At 31.4% G+C, this 19,538-nt stretch overlaps 1 protein-coding gene across 2 annotated transcripts in view; it reads right to left on the reverse strand.

The window, feature by feature from the left end:
- Nucleotides 1-19,538, reverse strand: part of LOC111709426 (N-lysine methyltransferase SMYD2-B) — a 41,011-nt gene that overhangs the window by 4,278 nt on the left and 17,195 nt on the right. For both annotated transcript variants that reach the window (XM_023483087.1, XM_023483088.1), the window contains exons 2-11: nt 14,221-14,303; nt 13,073-13,103; nt 12,797-12,853; nt 12,127-12,171; nt 6,004-6,065; nt 5,756-5,818; nt 2,541-2,639; nt 1,075-1,155; nt 742-834; nt 357-461 (exon numbers count right to left, since the gene is read on the reverse strand). In XM_023483087.1, coding sequence (XP_023338855.1) covers nt 357-461; nt 742-834; nt 1,075-1,155; nt 2,541-2,639; nt 5,756-5,818; nt 6,004-6,065; nt 12,127-12,171; nt 12,797-12,853; nt 13,073-13,103; nt 14,221-14,294 — 710 coding nt within the window. In that variant the 5' untranslated portion in view covers nt 14,295-14,303. The remainder of the gene's footprint in view (nt 1-356; nt 462-741; nt 835-1,074; nt 1,156-2,540; nt 2,640-5,755; nt 5,819-6,003; nt 6,066-12,126; nt 12,172-12,796; nt 12,854-13,072; nt 13,104-14,220; nt 14,304-19,538) is intronic.

A 19,538-nucleotide genomic window follows, 5' to 3' on the forward strand; every position in this document is an offset into this window, starting at 1 on the left:
CAACCTACCATTTTTCTTTTTACATCGTAATTTAAAAATCTTATCCGTTAAATTTGTGCTTTTTTAAATACAGAGTATTTAAACAAAAATTAGGTCTCGATCGGTTCACTCGTTATTGAATACAAACAAAAAGACAAACAAGAACAAGAAATTGATTCTTAGTCACAAACCTTGATTTCTTAATACCTTTGCAACCAAATGCTGTAAACATTTGATATTTCAAAATTCGAATATATGATCTGCAGACAGAATTTATAGTTTGAAATATTTAACGTCTATGGCATTGGGTTGCCATTGTAAAGGAATTAGAAAATTAGAATGTGTGGCAAAAACTTAACCCATTTTTTATAGATTACCTAGTTGATGTGTCATCCATACTGTTCACGTAGCTAATTTTTGCAACCTCATCTATCCGACCTTCAGGGATCTCTTCAGTAGCAACTACATGCAATTCTTTGCCCCTATATTTACGAAAAATAAAATGTAACATTTTCTAAAAAGTGTGGAAAAGAAATTTAATTAATGTGATGGCCTCTTATTTGTATTTTGAGTTTAATACCTTTTGCCAATATACAAGCAAATTTGTTAAAATCAACGGCAAAATTCAGGCCAGAGCGACCAGGGGCCTTGAATATTAAAAGTTTTAATGAGGCTATAATTCAAAACTAATGGAACCATAGAAAGCAAAGGTTGGACTGAATTATATTCTAGAATTCCAATTCAGAAATATTTATTTGTTACCTAAACACAACTGTACAGTTAGGAATGCATGAATGATCTAGTAAAGATGGAAGAAGGTAAACCCCTGTACCAAAAGGTTCTGGACGTGAAAACCTAAGATTTTTTATTAATAAAGAAAAAAAATGAGTTTTGACACAAAATAAAATTTTCTAATCCCTATATCTTCGTAACCCTGGAACATTTCAAACTGAGACTAATCGATTTAACAAACTTCATAGTTTGAAATATCAAAGGTCTGCGAGGCAACATCGGGTTGCAGAGATATAGGGATAAACATATGGAATTTGTAACAAGAACTGAGTAACAATTAAAGTGAAAACATAAAAGGAATACCTATCTGTTCGAAGACTAAACGAGTTTGTTAATATTTTTCCGTAGATTGATCTGAACTGTTCTAAGGTAGGCATTCCAGTACTAAAAATATATTTTAAGCAAATCTGTTTCATATTATTGAATCTTTCACTCTTATTTAAAGGAGATGGTTGGTCTCTGGACATAGGTATTTTTTCCGTGAATTACTTTCCTAGACTGTATTTGCACTTAATCAGGTTTAGTGCAGAAATATTTCAACACTTCACATTTTTTAACTAACACACCATTTTTGAAAAATAAGATTTTCACATTAAAAATAGGTGAAAAATTTCCACTTGAAATCACTTATATTTCAATAATGATTTTTTAATTAACTGTCCTCCCTAAAACATAGCTCGTAAATCAATAAATCATGTATACACTCACCCTAGAAATCCAAGCACGTACGTACATTAACAGGATTTGATGTACATTAATTTTTTCAAAATTATATGTTTGTTTTATATCAAAAAGAACTTCTTTATTGCAACGACATTTATGCCAGTTTCAATGCTTTTAGTTTCAATGCTTCTTCCTCTTTTCTATTTCTTGGCCGACTCGTTTTGTGGAGTAAAAACATTGCACAAATGTTAAATCAAAAATGAGATTATAACGCGATGTTTGCGCAATTCTAGCAGACAAACACTTTTGCAAGACAACTTTTTTGGAATTAAAAACCTCGATTATTCCCCTAAACAATCACACAAATTCTTTTTTTTCGAAAATATATAAAAGAAAAGTATCTTAATTGCAAAATCAAGCATTTATTAATTTTAAAATTATGAAGTAGAGTTTTTGACCATCAATCAAAAAAAACCTAGAAATTTTTATTTGACACCCCTGGCATATTATTTTTAGTTAAATGCCAAAATAAAAAGTTTTATTTAAAGTACAACTACAGTTAAGGTAAATAACAAGTGCAAACAGTGTACAGGCAAAACAGCAACCACCCCCTTTTACACATTTAAAAGTTATTGTTTGAAAACAAATACTATGCAGTTTGCACATCCACTATAGTGTAATGTATTTGACATTAAAAATAGTATTATTTTATAGTATATAGTGTATTTGACTTTAAAAACAGTATAATTTCTAGACCTAGTCGTGTCCGACTAGGTCTAGAAATAAAGTAATTAAAGGAACTAGAAACGTAATTACATGTAAAGTTTTTGATACCGTGAAAAGCTTTGACTGATCAATTATGAATAAGTAATCCATGTTTTTGTTTTTGAAAACTTTTTGGTTTATTTGTGGTTTCTTTGAAAAAGCGACTTGCGGATTTCTTCCTTTAAATACAATTGAGAAATTGTCAGAATTAAACACTTACGACGTTTTCTTTCAATTGATCAGATTAGGGTTTCAAGGGCACCGTTATAAATGGAGTGTCACTGAAAATTCCGTTATTTTCGGATAAATCTAAATAACATTCCCGCATAATTTATGTTTACCTGCTTATGCATCTACTAAAAGTATCAAACTGAATCTGTATGAACTCCTGACTGTCTCTCCCAAGGTCAGAAGCATGGTCCATAAGATCCTCCCATTTTCTAAATTTTATAAACATCTTTCTTTTTTTAAAAACACCATTTTAAAACTTTAATTTTTAAAGTTTTAAAGTTAAAAAAAATCAAATTAATAAATATTTAACACTTTCTAATTTCTTCTGGAGATTCGAAATCGTATAATTTTTTCAATTTAATTGCCCCGAGCAACAATTAAACTACTTTCTGCAGTAAGGAACTCAAACATAAAGAGAGTGACCGGCTATGTAAGGTAGTTGAACTGAACAGTGTTGTGGAAAACTTCTTTCGGATTCATTTGAGACATATTAAACTTTTTTAAGATCTGTAAATCCTGAGTTTGAGCGCACAAAAACGTTCAAAACTCCTACTTCGGGGGTGAATACGTTTTCAGAAATAGTTTTTTAAAATTATTAAATAACATAAAATGTAAAAAAGTTCTACAATAAACTATAATGTATAGGAACATGTTGAGAAAATAAAAATTAATCTTAACATAGAAAATAAGCAATCTTGTTCTTGGTTTTTCTAGAAAATCAGCCCATTGGATTCAACCGTTTGTCCAGCTATAGCTAACATATATACAAATAAATATATATATATATATATGAGCAAATCGAACTTTATTATATTGATAATTGAATGTAAGTACAAATATCAAGGCTTATCAACCCATTTTCTTAATAACGTTTCCCTAGGTTTTCGGTCAAAAGTTGCTAATGTTGCATTTTATAAAAACTATTTTCAACAATTTATAGTAAACAAGTGTATAGGGAGAGAGTGTCACTTGAAGATACGTCTACAGTCCTTGAAAGGGCCTCAAATACTCTTTTTAAAAGACTCTCGTTAAAATATCGTAACCCTACCTTGGACATTTTTAACTCCCTAGTTAATAAGCTGCCTCTGTTTCCATTTCTAAATTCATTAATAACTTATCTCTACATTAATATCGCTATTCGAATTGTGTCACAAATCTTATTTTGCTTTATCAATTATGAATCCAAAGTTTTATTTTAAAAATTGGATTTTAAGCATTTTCAATACTGCATAATAGCTATAAATAAAAATTTGATATTTTTGAGAAGGTTGAAAATAGTCTTGAATATAAAAATTCAGTTTTTGTTTTGCTGAATGTGGTCTTAATTTTTATCATAAAACAACAAATTATTATCATTTTTATTATATCATTATAATTTTTGTTATTGTTTTCCATTACTTACCAATTTTAGTTTGTTTATTTATCATCAGAATAGATTAACATCGTCTATATATATGTATTCGTAATTTCCCCGAGGGAACATATTTATATCCTCAAATTGTATTTTTTATCCTTTTATCTGTGAAATGTCGTAAAACTTTGAGCTAGATTAAATGGTCAATGGTTATATGAAAGGTTTACTATATCAAGAGATAGGAATTAGAAAATTCGAGGTTGCTGCAAGTGTTTAGTTCTATAACGAAAGAAAATTTCAATCACCAAACCATAGATACAAAAAGTTAATTTTTATTTTTAATCTAATAATCCCCTAATTACAAAAATTATTAATACACAAAAACTTAAAAAAGAATCAAGGTTTGAAATTTTCTTAAAACTGTATTAATCCTCATGATGATGCGGTTTAAAGGATGAACTTGGGAAAATAGGCCTGTAGGCCTATGAGCACATTAAATAAAAAATATATTTTTACTTTTAGAGGAGTTTTAATAGGTAGAGTTTATAGTGGCATGGTGAAGAAAAAGAAAACGTAGAATCGCGAAGAGTTCGAACGTTTAAACCCCACTTGCAGCCTCCTCAAGGTGAAGATGAAAACAGAGAACTAGAATTGTCCTATTCTTTATAAACAAAGTTTGTGTACATATAGTCTAATAATGAGCAAACAACCCTTCATCAAAGCAAACAAACTTTAGATAAACCTAGACAAAATAACAGAACTAAAATAAAGAAATATGACTAAATCTAAAGAAAAAAATATCTATTCGTTTTGCCAAATCTTAACACTGTCAGAAGTTATAAGCTGAACGATTTTTCAAATCGTTTTAAAAAAACGATTGACTTTCCTTCGTTCAGGCTTATATTTACTGCCAAAGTCAATTTTGCATGACTTCAAAAAGGAAAACTAATAAAAAATGATTTTAAAGGATTTGAGTCCTTGTCACAAACTCTTTCTTTCTAATCCCTATATCTTTGGAACCCAATGACGTTCCCCTTTGATATTTCAATCTTATATTATTTGATCTAACAGAGTTCATAGTTTGAAATGTCAAAGATCTAAAACATTGGTTTCCAAAGATATAGGGTTTATAAAATCAGAGTTTGTGGCAAAGACTCAATTCCTTTACGTGTGAATTCGTATATTTTTGTAAAGCCTCCTAAAACCTAAGAATTTTAAAAACATATAATAACGATGCCAAACTCTTCTTTATTTCTTGCTTATATTATGCATAAAAAACGTATCATATCTACTTAGTAACTAAGGGTCATTAAAATTGCAAAATTTAAATAACTTCAAACCTAACTGAAATCTTTACAAGTTTGGACTTTTTTGCAAAGTGGCGGTCTTTCTTTTTTTTATATTCTCACGGCGTATTTTCTCATGGCGTTTTTTTTAGAAAAATGCATTTTAGTCAGTAAAAAAGTCAATAAATGCCTGGATAAAGCTTGTCTATTTGGAAAATTATTTTTTTTTCTTGTAATAAAAATCAAAACGAAGAAATATTTAAACTGTGGTTATACAGAACTGATTTTTTATTGTAAAAATAAATGTGAATGTGATTTTGATAAAACTTTTTATTTAGATTTTAGCTGAAGGTTAAAATTCTTGTTTTCCATACCATAAACCCCTATACATCTGTGCTATATTTAATAGTTTTACTATTAAGGGTCTTTAAATTTAGTTTAGAAGCAGCATGGCACAAATGAGTATTTCTAGTAACTTAAAATTGCAGTGGTGTAATAGAAATGTAATTCGAAAGTAAATTATTATTTTCTTAAATATAAAACAGCTAGCAAACAAAGTGTTTATCAATTATATGTCCAACGCGCGACATCCTTGATCAGTGGAAAGTTTAAAGGGTACAGTTGTGATTTTCAAATGTAGGGTCACTTAAAATTATGCATATATTGCCTTTAACCTTGAATTTACCTTGATATTCCTGCACCATGCTCTGCAACATTCTTTTCATTGTTCTTGGATATAACCCAGAGTCTTGAAATCAAGTAGAACAATTTTATGGTATTGAAAATTCAAAGAAGGAACAAAAGCAGGGTTTAAAAAGTTTTTAACTGATCAGGAAGGGGGTGTGGGTTCTAATACCCTATGACTGTATTTTTTAATTTGTAGGACAAAATAGTTAAACTTTTTACATACAGATATTTCTCTACTATAAATTCCTAAGGACTAATCTAAGCTGATCTGGAAGTTCTGTTAGTTGATTCTCATCAGATCTCAGAATCTAAAAAGGATGAACATGAAAAAAAATTCAAACGCGATTCCCACTTAAAAATTTACGTTCACTCTCACAATATGTATTTTCATATGATTGAGATTCAGTTTTCTTTTTCAAAGCATAGGGTAGGTCACAATCGTACTATACAAGAAGGTATTAACGGCGCGCGACTGTTGAATAATAAAGAAGTTCAAAACCGGAATTGTTATATAACTTGAGAAGTATCTTCTTTGGAAAATTTAAAAAATTTAGCTGTTTATTGGTAAAAAAAAACAGATACACACAGGGCATCAACATTTTTATTTTGTAGATCGAAACTGGTGAAAATAAATTTACAAATATGTTTTCCTAATATTTACAAACATGATTTCCTAATATTTACAAACATGATTTCCTAATATTTACAAACATGTTTACCTAATATTTACAAACATGTTTTCCTAATATTTACAAACNGTCAAATTGACCCCCCCTCTAAATTCCATGTTTGATGTCCAAAAATGACAAATGAAAAGCTCTAGTGCCCTACTTTTAGAATCTGCAACAAAAAAAATTTCAAATTTGCAAAAATTGAATTTTTTTTTGCAATATCCAGTTATAAAATAAAAATGTATGCTAAAAAAATGTTCAAAAAATGATAAAATATATATTTTTGAAAAGCCTTTGACCATGCTATTTGAAATATGCAAAAATGTTTGCAAAATTTAAATAACCTGATGTGTAATTAAGTAAAACTAAAAATTAATATGCCAAAATGTCCTAGCAAAACTTTTACAATTTCTTACTAGACTTTCCAAAAAGCTAAAAATTGTCTAAATCTGACAACTTTAAGTGGATAAAAACAAAGACTTAGTTTGTTGCAGAAAAAGTAGTCATACGTGCTGCAGTGTGTCTGAGGACTCAGGCAGTTAGTATAAAAGCCTGGTTTTAGACCTAAAAGGAGGGCTATAGGTATTCAGAAATGTTCAACAGCCTCAGACCAATACTTTTGAGTTATGACAAAAAAACTACAATTGGGGGTCAAATTGACCCCATTCCGCCCCCCAGCAGGAATAGGGTTAACAGCTTTACTTTAAATATATGTAGGTTTATAAAATGTGGACTGTCGAAAGTCTCAACAGTCAACTCTAGTGGTTGGAACAAGTTACCCTCTGTAAAAGTTAAAACACCGAAATTAGAAAGTGATACACTGTACAGACATCTTTTTATTTTTGTATCATCGTTTTTTGAATAACAAGAAAAATAAATCTCAAGGTTTAAAATTCATTTGAAAACGACACGAGGCCGAGAAATGTTCATGTTTAATTATTGATGAATCTTTCTTTGCAATATTCTAAGAGAAAAAATCAGTGTTCACAAAACAAAATCCTTATTTTCGTTAAAAAAGTTTAAACGTTTTTTGACCTGACCAACTGTTAACTACTTGATATCTGTTTATTACCTCAAATAAGAAAAATTTGATTACATTTTTTCTTCAAACAGACTGGCAAAATAGCAAACATTTAAAAATTACTTTGATTTTGATTAAGATAAGCTATTCGTATACAGAATACAGCTTCTTTCATTATTTATTCTTTTCTAGTTTCTGTCAACCCATATTACATAAAGGAACAAATGGAAGTTCCCCAGATTCATTGATTGTTAGATTTCCTTTACCAGAGAATCCCAGACAGAAAAGTTAAGTGGAAAACTTCTTTTTGATAGGAAACTGAACATAAAAACAAAAGATAATTGGTTGGCTCTATAGATTTATAAAAAACTTAAGCTTTTAGGGTGCTTCGCGCCCCTTTTCCAGTAACAATTTTAGCTTTTAACTGTTGCTTTTTAAACCAACAATTTTGTTGCAGGTTTTTTGTTTAAATTGATGCATTAAAAATAAAAATGACAGATATAAACATCATATATGGATTTTTAAAAAAAGACATTTTAATTATAATTACATAAAAAGATGTGAACAATGGTCTTAATAAAAACTTATCCCTTTTAACCTTTCTTGATATTTTTGAAAAGATTGAGATGAATAGAAAATATAAGGGAAGATTTGAAGATCAATTAAAGAAAAAAATTGTCGAATAGTTTTACATAAACTTAGGAATACTTACTTTTTGCATTAATTTCACTACAAATAATTTTATTTGGGGGGAAAAGAAACATACAAGCCGAGAAAATAATTCTGCGTTTTAGATATTCGGGAACAGTCAGATTTATATAAAAATAAAATAAACTGTTTATCTTCAACTTTTTACTTTTTTTTAAGTCTATACAATTTAAGGTTGGTTTAATTTTTTCTTGTATAAACGTATTATTTTTAGTGCTGGACTTAAAAAATATATTACAATGAAAAATTGTTATCATTTATAAATATATTTATTTAGAGAATGTAAATTTTATGCGACATTACTGGTATAAGTTATTAATGCAGTTATAAATTCATACAAACTAGAAGTTATATTTTTTCTTCAAAATAGCTCTTGATAAATCCAACAGACATGCCAAATAGGTATAAAGATCGCTCATCACTTTATGATAGGCAGACTTTTACTTTTACAAAAGATTTGATTTAGAAATGAAGATACGATTTCTAGTTTTTTTATGCTATTAGCAAACTTATAAGCTTTTCAAATTTTGACATAAGTATAGCAAATTCAATTAGACTGTAGGCAAGCCTTCAGTAAAATTTAATTCAAAAATTTGATTTGTCTAGGAAAGAGTTTCCTTTACTGAGTTCAATTCCAAGAAAAGATTATAGTTTAAATATCCAGTTTAACTTATCTTCTAATATGCTTTACAAAGTTATTTCCTTGTTAGGAAATTTTAACGGAAACTTTAAATAATTTTTTAACCAAAGGAATTGAGACTTTGACACAGATAATTCGTTCAAACTGGGGACACAATGAACAGACTCTATTTGATCAGCTTCGTTGAATATATTAATGAAAAGTAAAAGTATCAATATTTCTTTTTCTATTCAAACATTATCTTTCGCTCATTAATCATGTAACGTCCTATATGTGTCACTAGATTTTGATAAAGAGCAAAAAGGAATATTCCATACATAAAGCTTTGGTCAATACTTGTCGTCTTTAAACATGTAGGGAACATGTATTTTAAATAGATCATATATCTATATATTTATAAAGTAGTAATAATCTCTGTTTGTTTGTTAGTGTGTCTGATCATAACTCATCAACCCCTTTACCGATTTGATTGGAGAATTCGGTAGAACAACGTGAATGTTCTTATCTTGATTTCAACGTTTTAAGTTGAGAAGGTCGACTTTTAAAGAAGAAAAATATTAATTTTTGGGCAAAGCTGGGTTTCTGCTCTAGTGTAATCTACAATAGTATTTAAATATATGTTAACATGTTTTCCAGGATAAATTTATAACGGTCTCAAATCTTTCAGTCCTCATGTTATTATAAATAAGCTCTTTTACAAGAGGAGTTATGGTTGAAAACATATAAGTTTTGAATCTTACGTTAATTTTACTTATTTTACTTAATTTGACGTTATTGAAATTTGTTCAAGATTTTGAAAATTAAGATGTGACACAGTAGGACAAAAAAAATGATATTCTGATTTTATTTTTCATATTAATTTGTTGTACCGCTGTGTACTAAAGATGTTAAGTTTTGAATGAATGAATGATACTTATATCCCTTGCAATTAGATAATAAATTATAAAAGGGAGGTGACACCAAATAAAAACTTGACAGAAAAGAATTTCGATATTATAATTTAGCCATCAGCTAAGCTAAGAAGCCTTTCTTAGTTATTTTTTTGTAGTTCGTTAAAAAGTGTGATTAACTAAAAAAATTATTAATCATAAACGGTTATATACAAACTGGGTTTTGACAAACTTTTATAATTTAACTATAAACTAACATGAACTACACGGACGTGTACAGTTAATTCAACTATAAACTAACATTGTTAAAATAAATTCGAAATATAAGGAAGACGATTTTTCCGACTCAAATGCCGACGTTAATTCTCAATGTTTGTGTACACAGGAAGCAAGCACACCACATGTGTCAAATCCCCGCTCACCTTAGATCCCCGCTTCAACCGGCAGTCAGTTACGAACACTCATATTCACAACTCCATCTCTACCCTGGCTCCTCCATGATGATGATGCAGATACTCAGCGCAACGCACCTGTAGATCTGCCCCACCAACATGAAGCTCTACATCACCCCCCCTGACTCCTCCATGATGATGATGCAGATACTCAGCGCAACGCACCTGTAGATCTGCCCCACCAACATGAAGCTCTACATCACCCCCCCTGACTCCTCCATGATGATGATGCAGATACTCAGCGCAACGCACCTGTAGATCTGCCCCACCAACATGAAGCTCTACATCACCCCCCCTGACTCCTCCATGATGATGATGCAGATACTCAGCGCAACGCACCTGTAGATCTGCCCCACCAACATGAAGCTCTACATCACCCCCCCTGACTCCTCCATGATGATGATGCAGATACTCAGCGCAACGCACCTGTAGATCTGCCCCACCAACATGAAGCTCTACATCACCCCCCCTGACTCCTCCATGATGATGATGCAGATACTCAGCGCAACGCACCTGTAGATCTGCCCCACCAACATGAAGCTCTACATCACCCCCCCTGACTCCTCCATGATGATGATGCAGATACTCAGCGCAACGCACCTGTAGATCTGCCCCACCAACATGAAGCTCTACATCACCCCCCCTGACTCCTCCATGATGATGATGCAGATACTCAGCGCAACGCACCTGTAGATCTGCCCCACCAACATGAAGCTCTACATCACCCCCCCTGACTCCTCCATGATGATGATGCAGATACTCAGCGCAACGCACCTGTAGATCTGCCCCACCAACATGAAGCTCTACATCACCCCCCCTGACTCCTCCATGATGATGATNGTTAATTCAACTATTAACTAACATGTACTACACGGATGTGTATTGTTAATTCAACTATAAACTAACATGTACTACACGGACGTGTATAGTTAATTCAACTATAAACTAACATGTACTACACGGACGTGTATAGTTAATTCAACTATTAACTAACATGTACTACACGGACGTGTATTGTTAATTCAACTATAAACTTTAACATGTACTACACGGACGTGTCTGTTTTATTTCCTCTGAACTTATCTCTTTTCTTAATGAATTTTCCGGAGAATAACTGTAAGTAGGCTTTCAGGAGGAGAGGATTTAAGGGGCTTGATTCAAACTATAAATCCCCTTCAGAGGAATTAAGCTTTTGTCTTTTGTTCTCTCTTATAACCCTTGAAAACTTTTATGGGGGGGGGGGTCAATATTGTATATCTGACTTCTCGTAGTTAAAATATTTCCTTCTCTTAATTTTCAAATCTAAATATGTACTACTATACTTTACAGGGCCGGATGTTAAGAGAATTTATAAAGGGCTCCTAGCCTCCAAAGACAAATTTTCCTTCTGAACATTCGGAGCTTGAAGTTATTTTACTTAATTGTCCCATTGGACGTCAACTGAATCACAGGTCGGTAATGTTGGCCAAAAGGAGGTATAAAAAAGACCAGTCTTCAAAACATAAAATATAAAATAAATTCATAAATCCAGATACCATTGTCTTCTATGGGCAGAGATCCTTTTTATAACCTTTTAAGATTATAATTTCTGTTTTTTTTTTTAGAAAAAAAAGAAGGTTTTTTTCAATGATAACAATAGTTTTCACAATAAGAAAGAGACTTACATTTTGTATTAATATTCCTTCTTAGTTTTTCATCTTTACCTGACATTCCTCTTGATGCTCCTTCTCTCCTGCATCAAGGCAGCTCTATAGAAACCAGTTTTCATCTTTACCTGACATTCCTCTTGATGCTCCTTCTCTCCTGCATCAAGGCAGCTCTATAGAAACCAGTTTTCATCTTTACCTGACATTCCTCTTGATGCTCCTTCTCTCCTGCATCAAGGCAGCTCTATAGAAACCAGTTTTCATCTTTACCTGACATTCCTCTTGATGCTCCTTCTCTCCTGCATCAAGGCAGCTCTATAGAAACCAGTTTTCATCTTTACCTGACATTCCTCTTGATGCTCCTTCTCTCCTGCATCAAGGCAGCTCTATAGAAACCAGTTGGAATCCTTTTTAATTATTTACAACTACTTGACAGGAAATAAAATGTTAAGAGAAGTTTTATCCTCCCCGGAGAAAGTTAATCGTTAAATTGAAAAAGATATCAGTAATTTTTTCCCCATCTAAGCTTTGTTTTTGGGGAAAGTTAGATAAATATCTCATTTTGGTAAAAATTAAAGAAATTATTTATTACTGGTTGGAAATTTGTATTCCTCTCAGTTTATATTTTCATGCTACGGTAAAAAAAAATGACCTCTTAAAATGTAAAACTTTGGTAATACTGTTTTCAAATAAACCTTTATGCATGCCCGAATGACAATGGCACCCTTTCAACTGGTTGTCTGAGGAATAATAATAGATAAATCCTTATATCCTTTTAAAACTATTTAGTCCTTCACCGAAATGTTCAGTTTCTTAATGGGCAAACTAATTGAACCAACTGCTTAAATATACAGATTGATAAAAGCAATAAAATGTCCGCACCCAACCTGGGGAAGAGCATATGCATTGAGTATTCCAATAAAAAAATGAGATGATTTTATGCTCTAACAACTGTTTGTTTTTATTTGTATGATTATTGAATTAAACTCAAATAATTATTCTGTTTGGTCCCTGTGAACAATATTTGGTTTGCTGGCAGCCTGGACAGGAAACAAGGCCCAATTTTATCTAAAAATTTAATCCAGATATATTTAAAACATGGAAGGAACCGTGGCACTTCCTGCTTCGTGATCGAATGAAATGAAAACATTGTAATTGATACAAATTTTGAAGAATGGTCATTATAGAATTTAAAAGTTTTAGAATATAGATGAAGCCGTAGAAAAGTTGTAGATTTCAATTTTCAGAAATTAAATCAAATATAAAAATTAAAAAAATAAGATTTACCTTTTCCCAGCAAAACTCACAAACCTCATCTCTAATAAAATGGAGATTTTGCCACAAACTCAAAATTTCTTATCCATATAGCTTTGCATCCTGATGGAGCAAAAATTTGATTTTCCAAAATATAGACCATTTGATCTAGCAGAATTTCCGGATTAAAATGTCAAACTTCTGGTTTCAAAGCTATGGAATTAGAAAATCAGAGTTTGTGGCAAAACCCTAATTTCTTTGTTTTTATTTTTATTATTGTTCATAAATGTCTATATTAACATAAGAAGATTGTTCTTCAAATTATAGTTGAGATATATTTGAAGAATACTGTTCAGCTACTTACTCAACCCATGGTTGAACATAAGAATGCAAATATAGTATTTTCATCAGGTTGATGTAATACTGAGACAATGGCAACTTCACTAACTGCAGACTGTTGATTACAACTTTATAAATTGAACAATGAAAAAAACTAGTGCTGAATTGTATCACTGCAAACTAGACAAGAAGGAAAAGGTCAAATTTATGTAACATTACTGATACGACTTAATGACATCGTAGCTCCTCTACGCACAGGTATACGAAGAAACAAAATAATTGGGTTTGTAAAGTAAAGTAAACTTGGCTCTAATAATATATTGATATGAAATTTTTTTCCCATTCTCTACATTTATTCTTGCATTAATTGTATTCTTATAGATTTAATCTGAAACAATTTAAATTTTTATGGCAACTTACATGATCACAAAGAAGATCGTGTAAATTGAAAAATTTTGCTCCCAATAAATTGTCCACGTTTTTTTATTTTTAAACAGAATAATCCGCGATAAGGAGTTGAGTCTTTGGCTCAAATTCATATTTTCTAATTCCTATTCTTCGCTACTAGATCGTGTAAACCTTTGATATTTCAAACTTAGAATTTTCAATCTAGCAGAATTCATACTTTGAAATTGCTAAGCTCTACGACAATGGTTTGCAAAGATATAGGAATTTATAGAAAATCAGAGTTTGTGGCAAAGACTCAATTCCTTTAAAAACTATTAAAAATCGCAACATTCTAAGCAACGGTTCAAACCTAAAATTGTAAACAGGAAAGGGGGGGGGCGAACTGCCCTGAAAGCCTTGTAAGATACGTTTATTTGAAAAAAAGTTTGAGTTACCTGTATTTGTTTAGTATGATAAACGCAAATGGTCTTGATTTAAACACAGTGTCTCCTCGATTATACACAACCATTTCTAAGATCTAAATAGAAGTAGAAATCATTTGTGTCTAAGAAATAAGGCGTTATGCAGATATTTTCACGGAGTCGTGACGAAATTCTTCTTTGCGGAAAATTCTTGTAAGATGAGGATGGTATGGGGTTTATGAAACCAAAAACAAATCTCCATACAGCTTCATTCGCTCTCTTCAATTTGAAGAAATATATTCCAATGTAACATGCATGCAATCACAATAAAGTCAGTATAAAAGCATCTTCTCAATAAAATCACACTCAAGAATAATATTTACTCTAAAGTTCCCCCCTTCAAAAGGGACTATACAAATACAACGTAATTTCAAGTGACCCTCTATTGAAAGTTTTTTTTGACGTTTTTGATTTTTTAACTATTTTACTTAATTTTGCAGTTTCTCTACATAAATCAACATTCCTTGCTTGGGGAACAATAGAGAAATTGCCAGAAATCAAAATATTCGACAAGCTAGAAAAACGACGTTATCTTCCGTAGTATAAATCAAACGAGGTTAGGAGCTGCACTTTGAACCTCCAACACAAATTTACACAGATGATAAGCTGAATTCGCTGCTTGAAGCGATGTAAAAAAGCAGTTAAACAATTAGTGAAAGAATTGGGTCGAAGTTTTCAGGAACACTATAGTCATTTTCTTAATTTGTGTAGCTACTAGTTTAAATATCGAAGAAATCGTCATTAATATTGTCTTTGTTTTTTATGATTCCTATTTCTGCCTTGAAAGATTATATTTTTACGATGTTAGGCCGCACACAATGATGTTTTGCCCCTGAATTCTCATCACGACTTTACACTGTACACAGATTTGACGCGTCCTAGTCAATACATATTTCTTGTGTGAATTGGGTGCTGTTGTTAATCCAACATACCCCTTTTTTTAAATCGAGATTAAGTCTACTGCAGTTCTTAAGAACGTAATTTATAGTTTCGAAATAAAAGTATCCAAGGACAGATAATGCCTATCCGATATATCGGCTTTTGGATTTTTATATGTGATGAATGGTCTTTCCTATTTCCTATTTGGCAAAAGAAACAGAAATGTTTTAAATATCACAGCTGATTTGATAATTATTAATGAAATATTATTTTTATAAATTTTATGTTTGGATTAGCAAGAATTATCCATGGTAGAAAATAATTGATCATTAAATAGCCAATGGCCTTGACCACTGACCAGCCTCTAGTCAAAAATATGTGGGGTATCCACGGTAATAAGCTTGAAGACAGTATCCAAAATTCAATCTCTGAAACGAACCCTCATCATTACATGTATCATTGTATGATCATCATGAAGACCTCTAAACTCAGATAGAGGTTGTAATAAAGGCAAAAGGCCACTTGCCTGGTTTTTAATTATAAAAAAATTAAGACATTGCATAGTTTTTACTAACCCCGTCAATCTTTTTGACCCACCCTATAATATTTTAGGAAACTTTAATATTGCTTCATAAAACTTCTTTCTCGGGTTTTCTTTTGTTTCATTATATCATTTATCATAGAAAAACACGGACTAGATTTTAAAATAATAAAGTTGGATATGAAACCATTCCAGGGCAGAAATTCAAGCCATATATCTACTGAATCTTTTAAAATTAGGAATATTAATATTTCTACATTTTTATTTTTACACTTAGATTTGCTTCTGCATGGTAAAAATGAAACGTTTTTGACCAATTGAAGGTCAATGACTCTATGAAAAGAAAATATAAATTATTTATAAATACGTACGTTTAATGTCACAAATGTCATTGAAAAATAAGATTATGAAGAAAGTAATGATAAACTTATCTCACAATCAACTAGACAGCAGGAAAAGGTCAAATTAATACGACATTAGTGGTACGACGTTGTGTCCTTGTAGCTTCGAGTACGAGAAAAGCAAATTTATTTTGTTACAAACTGGAAACTCAAAATATTTTTGTTCTTCTTAATAACTCTTCAAGGAGAGTAACGATTGAAAGTATGTCAGTACTAGGGCGTCATAGAAATCGGCACAATTTGATTTATCAGAATTTAAAATACAGATTTATGAATGCGGCAGAGATTTCATATTTAATCTAAGGTGATACATGGTTTTACTAATTCCAATTTACCGAGCACGTACATTGCACATTGCACAGTGATCTAGTAATTTAATGTCCTGCAAAATTGGGTTGGTAAAATGGAAACATAGGTTGTTCCTATTTGCCCTTAGAATATGTCTACTCTTCTCCAATCTTTGCTGGATTCATGAAGAATATGTGTCTGTAAAAAGGTACAACAAACCTAAATAAGGAAATGTACAAAGAAATACTAAATGAACTTAAAATATCTACACGGTTTACTGAATGTAGAATACGTAGAAGGTCAAGAAGGTTTGATGAAAATATACATCATATACATGGCTGCCTGCGTAAAGTTATGCTGAAATGGGTGAATACGTAAAGTTGGGTATATCCTAATAATGAGAGGTAGTTGAACTAGGTACAGCTAACGCAAGGGGAGTACTTAAATCGGCCGACGCTAATTTTACTTGTTCTATTTTTCAAAAAAAAAATCCTATCTCAGGATGGATGACAAGATGGATGGAAAGGGGTACAATTTAGAATGGATTTACTATTCCTGATACAGAAATGATGAAAAGAGTCATAAAAGCATTTTATGCAACAGAATTAGACCTACTGAACCTTAGTAAATTGATGAATGAGGAAGATTATTCCCTAAAGACGATGGATGATAGGGTATACTGTAATTCCAAATTTATAGGAAATTGAGTTTTATGCTAAATACAGGATAAACGCAATTAATACAATCTAATTTATTCAATAAATACAGTAGATGACTAGCATTTACTGTGCTGAATTGAGGATGAATAAAAGTATTCTAAACTATTTACAGAAGTTAAGAATACACTGAACCTAGCACAGTGTATGTTGGATGAATGGTTAGGATATACTGCACTAAAGTTCGGAGGTTGAAATTTCCTAGATAGATATATGTCTGCAGTTCTCCTCATAGCTAGCTAACATCATAATTCTTATATAAAGCTGGAGGGAGGTTCATTTTATTTTTCACGGTTTGGTTATAGTTTATAGATAAACTATGCTTCTATTTCAATTGTAAACATGTTCTCTTTGTATATATTGTAAAACAAAAACAAACAAAAATATCACGGATTTTAAAAAAATCGAGGTTTTTCAATATTAATAAAAATCGAATTTTGTTACAGGCAAATTTTTTAAAATTCGAAAATCCATTAACCTTTCCAGGGGTCACGCGAGGTCCCACAAAAAATTGAGCCCTATCAGTTCTGCCGTTTTGACGTTTATTGGATACAAACAGAGAAACAAACAAACAGACAACAAAGCAAAGTATAAAAAGATTAGGTCTGCTGAGAGCCTGGAAAGGAGGGTATATCAGGAAGTTATATAATAACTGTTATTCAAAGGTTGGGTGAGAATTCTAGTTCTACTGTAAAGTCTAAGGGAAGCGAGGATGAAAAGTGTGCTATTACAGCTTAAGAATCTTCACAGAGTGTTTGTTCTGTATATATTGCATAGATTTTAGAGTTTAGTTTATGTAACAAATATCGAGAGGATCAGGTACTTTGAAACAACGTTATAGAGAATAAAATCTTTTTAAAAAAAATATAGAAAGATTTCAGAATAAAATAAATTTTCATTGTATCAATTAACAGGTAAGAAAATGTTCTATAACATCTCAATAAAATCTAGACCCAGAAATGTTTAGGATACTTTATCTTAAGATCAATTTGAAATTTAAATAAAAAAAGTAGACTAAACAATTACTCTGCTTATAATTGCTTAGCGAAAGTGTGAATGTGACCTCAATTGCTGTTCCTAGTATTATCTATGAGTTACATCGCAAGACAGATAGTTTGACTGAAAGGGTAAATAAATTGAGTTTTTGCCACAAACTCAAATTTTATAATCCTTATATCTTGGCAACCTATAATGGTGGAAACCCTTGATATTTCAAACTTAGGCTATTTGATCTAACAGAACTCATAGTTTGAAATATCTAACGTCTACGAAATTGGATTGCAAAGATATAGGTATTAGAAAATCAAAGTTTGTGACAAAGACTCAATTCCTCTGTAAAATTATAAAGATTAACGAATGTGTCAAAAAAGTTAGATCTTAGATGGATGACCGCCTGGGTATACTTAGAGCTGTAGCCTGTAGAGTTTAGAGTGCATAACAGGGAATAGGAATAAAGGGAAGGGAAATGGGGCTGACCTGGCATGAGAAAGCCAGTCGCACCGCTTTGCAGACGAGTGCGTTATCACACGCGCACATTCTTTTGCTACAGACACACAACATGACTTATACAGTCATGGAAATTGCAGAACCATGTCGTCAATTATTAGAAGCTTGAATAAAGAGAAGTTTATTGTAAACTTTGATTAAATTATATTCTTTGCATGAAAATTTGGCTTACAAGTGTTGACTTAAATATATAAATAATATATTGCATGCATTTTAAACTTATTTTTAAGTAAACAATTAACAATAAACAAATGTACTCTCCTAGACTGTACAAATACAATTCCATTACACTCTTGTTAGATTTTCTCTCAGAGCCGGAACCAAACCATTACCAAACCTTACCCTCTCAGATAGTATAAACAACCAAGAAACAACGGTTTAAGAGAAAATCAATTGTGTCCATTGGATTAAGTAATCGGGATTAAGGATATCTCATTCTAAAGTTTTCAGCTCTGAACTTATAAGTATGTATTTACTTTGTCCTAGACCTAACAAAGCTTAAACTTTTGCCTAGACTTAGTTCTAACCCCCTGATCTCCGATATGGGTATTATAATGTAATCAGTGTTCTGTATCGTACATATATCAATCTCTTTTATGGTGTGCACGTATCTATCTTCTTTGTCTATAACATTACTAAAATACATATTCCTAATCAATTTATATTATTATACCCTATAATTTTTCTCCTATAATCATCTTATGAAATCTTTTTTGGTTTGTTTTAACTTTTTACAGTGATAACCAGAAAACAATCGAATATGAAGATAAAATGATAGCAATACTTAAGTGTATTTATTATTGTTACAAAGCAAAAAAGTACACTTATTAAATCCCTAATTTAGTGAAATGGGTATGTTTACACTGCACAATTGCTGCAGTAGTCTGTCTCAGTCTCATGCGCATGCAGTGGCGTAAATAAGGATTCTGTAGGGGGGGGGGTACATTTTTTTACCCCCCC

This window comes from Eurytemora carolleeae, unplaced genomic scaffold (assembly GCF_000591075.1).
Source record: "Eurytemora carolleeae unplaced genomic scaffold, Eaff_2.0 scaffold960, whole genome shotgun sequence".
In the NCBI taxonomy this organism is placed as follows: Eukaryota; Metazoa; Arthropoda; class Copepoda; order Calanoida; family Temoridae; genus Eurytemora; species Eurytemora carolleeae.